This window comes from Poromitra crassiceps (assembly GCF_964638095.1).
Source record: "Poromitra crassiceps genome assembly, chromosome: 9".
NCBI classification, from domain to species: Eukaryota; Metazoa; Chordata; class Actinopteri; order Beryciformes; family Melamphaidae; genus Poromitra; species Poromitra crassiceps.
This window is the reverse complement of record NC_139630.1, coordinates 29,965,686-29,968,688: the sequence shown is the minus strand read 5'-3', so window position 1 is coordinate 29,968,688 and position 3,003 is coordinate 29,965,686. Positions and strand designations below refer to the sequence as shown.

The 3,003-nt window shown below is 40.4% G+C and overlaps 1 protein-coding gene across 1 annotated transcript in view; it reads right to left on the bottom strand.

The window, feature by feature from the left end:
* Positions 1-656: 656 nt before the first annotated feature.
* LOC310781984 (H-2 class II histocompatibility antigen, E-S beta chain-like) overlaps positions 657-3,003 on the bottom strand; it is a 30,932-nt gene continuing 28,585 nt past the window's right edge. The window contains exons 6-7 of the mRNA XM_083642635.1: positions 1,644-1,670; positions 657-1,555 (exon numbers count right to left, since the gene is read on the bottom strand). Coding sequence (XP_083498761.1) covers positions 1,645-1,670 — 26 coding nt within the window. The 3' untranslated portion in view covers positions 657-1,555; position 1,644. The remainder of the gene's footprint in view (positions 1,556-1,643; positions 1,671-3,003) is intronic.

The following is a 3,003-nucleotide window of genomic DNA, read 5'->3' as shown; positions in this document are numbered from 1 at the left end:
ATGTGTCTGACTGTTTTCTCTGAAGAGCTCTGTTAAATACACCCTGCTAATGCACAGTGTTGGGGGTAACTCATTACAAAAGTAATATATTACATGAAATATATTACTTTTAGCAGTAACTCAGTAATATAACTTATTACTAATAGGATTTCAGTAATATACCACTTTGCCAAGTAACACAAGTTGTTTTTTGTTTGTTTTTTATCAAAGCACATATTTAAATAAAGATACAATCATGTCCTAATCAAATTGTGTGTTTTTATGCAAATAACCGATGACAATAACAAAGGAAAATAATAACATTTAGAATTTTGGACGGGTTACACTGACTTCAAGAGGGTTTAAATTATTTTTCGGCATGGTTCCCGCGTGGAGATGTCGTTCTACTATTGCAGTTATTTTGGTGAAAGTAATGCAAAAGTACTGTAATAAGTAACAACTTACTCTACACAGACAGTAATATTGTAAAGTAACATTACTTTCAAATGAAAGTAACTAGTAATATGTAGTATATTACATTTTGGAAGAAGTAACTTGCCCAACACTGATTATGCACTAGCTCCTGTCTCTGTGTCACTGTCCACATTTGGGTCCTCACCACCACACCTGCACCATGACAGTCTCAGCTAAAAGAACAAAGTGACACAGTGTTTTCCAAAGCTTTATTGTAGGAAAAGACATCTCACTCCAGTAGAAATATAAGAATCTAACACTCAGAAAACATATTGAAACAGCTGATTATGTGATTTTACAGATGACATTAAGGACAGGAGGATCCAATGTTGTTCCTTTAGTCTGAATCAGTTTGAGGAAGTTACAGTAGGCGCTGGAAAAGAATGATGTCACACAGGAAGTGAAGCTTCACATCACAAATACACCTCAGATACATGTTATGCTACATACATGTGCTGCACTGTATGTGCCATACATCACATATATGTACTGTACTGTATGTGCCATACATCACATATATGTGCTGCACTGTTTGTGCCATACATCACATAGTATATCCAGTAGGTGATTATAGGGATGATGACGGGGATGTTTGCTGACCTCCTTGTCAGCAAAATAACCTGCACTGACTGTCCACACCCCGCTCAGCTTCTACAGTTACATGAATTTATACTATCAAAACTACAGCGTGTTTTTGAAGAATAAGCATTATTAAATGCTTGGGACGCGTGTTTTTGAAGAGTAAGCATTATTATATGAATGGGACACTTCTGAAAAACGCGCTGTGGGGCATCTGATCCAATCAGCCGCGTCAAGCTGCACAGAGCAGATCGAGCCGGGCAGGAAGTCACACAGGAACAGCATACTTTGAGAGCATCCGGTCGATTTTCAAAAATAAAACCAACAATAAACACAATTAAAACAGACAAAAAAATAAAGTTTTTTTTTTAACTACATAGCCCCATGGTAGAAGCAAACAAATCAATTCAGGAAAAAATCAAACGAATCACCATAATATCATGTATCTCACAGCACATGTGCAGCGTATCGCAGAAGGCTTGAAACAGAAACAGCAGCTCCTCTTCTCCAGCAGGTGGCAGCACTGAAAACACAAGAAAGCAAGTTGAATTCCAGTTGACTTTTCCTTCCATTAGACAAACAGACAACAGGAACAAGGTTAGGATTCCTACCTCAGTTACTGGGAACCAGAACCCGTCCTGATTTAACACAAGAGAAGAAGAGAAGAGGCTGTTATTCAGTCATATAAACACAAAACAACCAGCACTGACATGGCCTGGTGGGAGAAGAAGTTATGAGGTCACTTATGATTGGTTGTGTGTGTAGTCTTTCTCATTTATAACTTAGTGAATACCAGTGCAGTAAAGGAGGAGGTGGTAAAGCAGCAACTAAAGCAGGTGTAACCGATAACAGTAATGAGGTAACCTTGCTTGCAAGATGGATAACCTCGCGAGATCAAAAGATAATTCTTTCGACGTAATCCATCTTGTCATGCACAGGCAGTTAAGATGATTGGCTTAGAAACCCGAATGGCCGGCTCGACGAATCAGCGGCAGCCTTAGGCGGGCTTTCTGTGTGACGCACATGGTCTTTGTAGTTCTTAGCCGCGGAAGTGACAGGCAGTCTGAATGAAATTGAATGTAACGTTCCCAATTCTATGTATTCAATTCTAAAAAACGACCCTCAACATTTGGGAAGGCTAAGCCACACAACTAGTTCGTTATAATCGAATGTCATGCTTCGAAGGCGACTTTACGACGATGAGGACGGTGAGGACTCAATCACTCTTACAGGCACAGGCACCTTCCTCCGGTCGCAAACGTGATGTCAGAGGCATGGCGATCTGATTGGTTGAAGTTAACACGCACCAGCGGTGATAGACAGATGGGTCATCCAATCACCTGCCAAGTAGCTTGGAAAAAGTGCCCGCCTCCGTCAGTGGGTTGGATTACTGCATTGCCAGATGGACTGGTTTAGTGAAACGTAATGTGAAGCTAACCCATCCATCTGGCAGCGTCAGGTTAGTAATGAGGGCCCTGGCACTGGAACACCTAAATTGAATGGAACCATCATTAATGGTATTGGTTACACCTGCTTTAGTTCCCTCTTTTCCACCTCAAAACGGCGCCTGTGAAAAGGGTCTACTTTCACCACGGCAGACCAACGTTATTATAATTCCATGGCCTAGTGTCAGTGCAGTGGGATCCTCTTAGCACTGTGGTTATCTTTTCCTAAGTCGTTACTGTATGAATCCTTCACATGTTTCCTTGACCTCATGACCTTTTCCATCCAGGTCAAGGAAAAGTGGTTAGGAACTAAGTTAGGGCATTTTTGTTTCTCTTGAATGCAGTCATCATTCATCAATTTGAATGCAGCCATTCATTCTGTAAAGGAAGACAGACTGGTCTAAATTTCAGGTTAGACCTGGACCCTGGAAAAATAAATAAATTAAAGTCCCTGGAAACCAGAAATATTTTATTATTATTTAGCATTTTGAGTTCATCACATCACAGGGGCCTATGTTAATAAGCC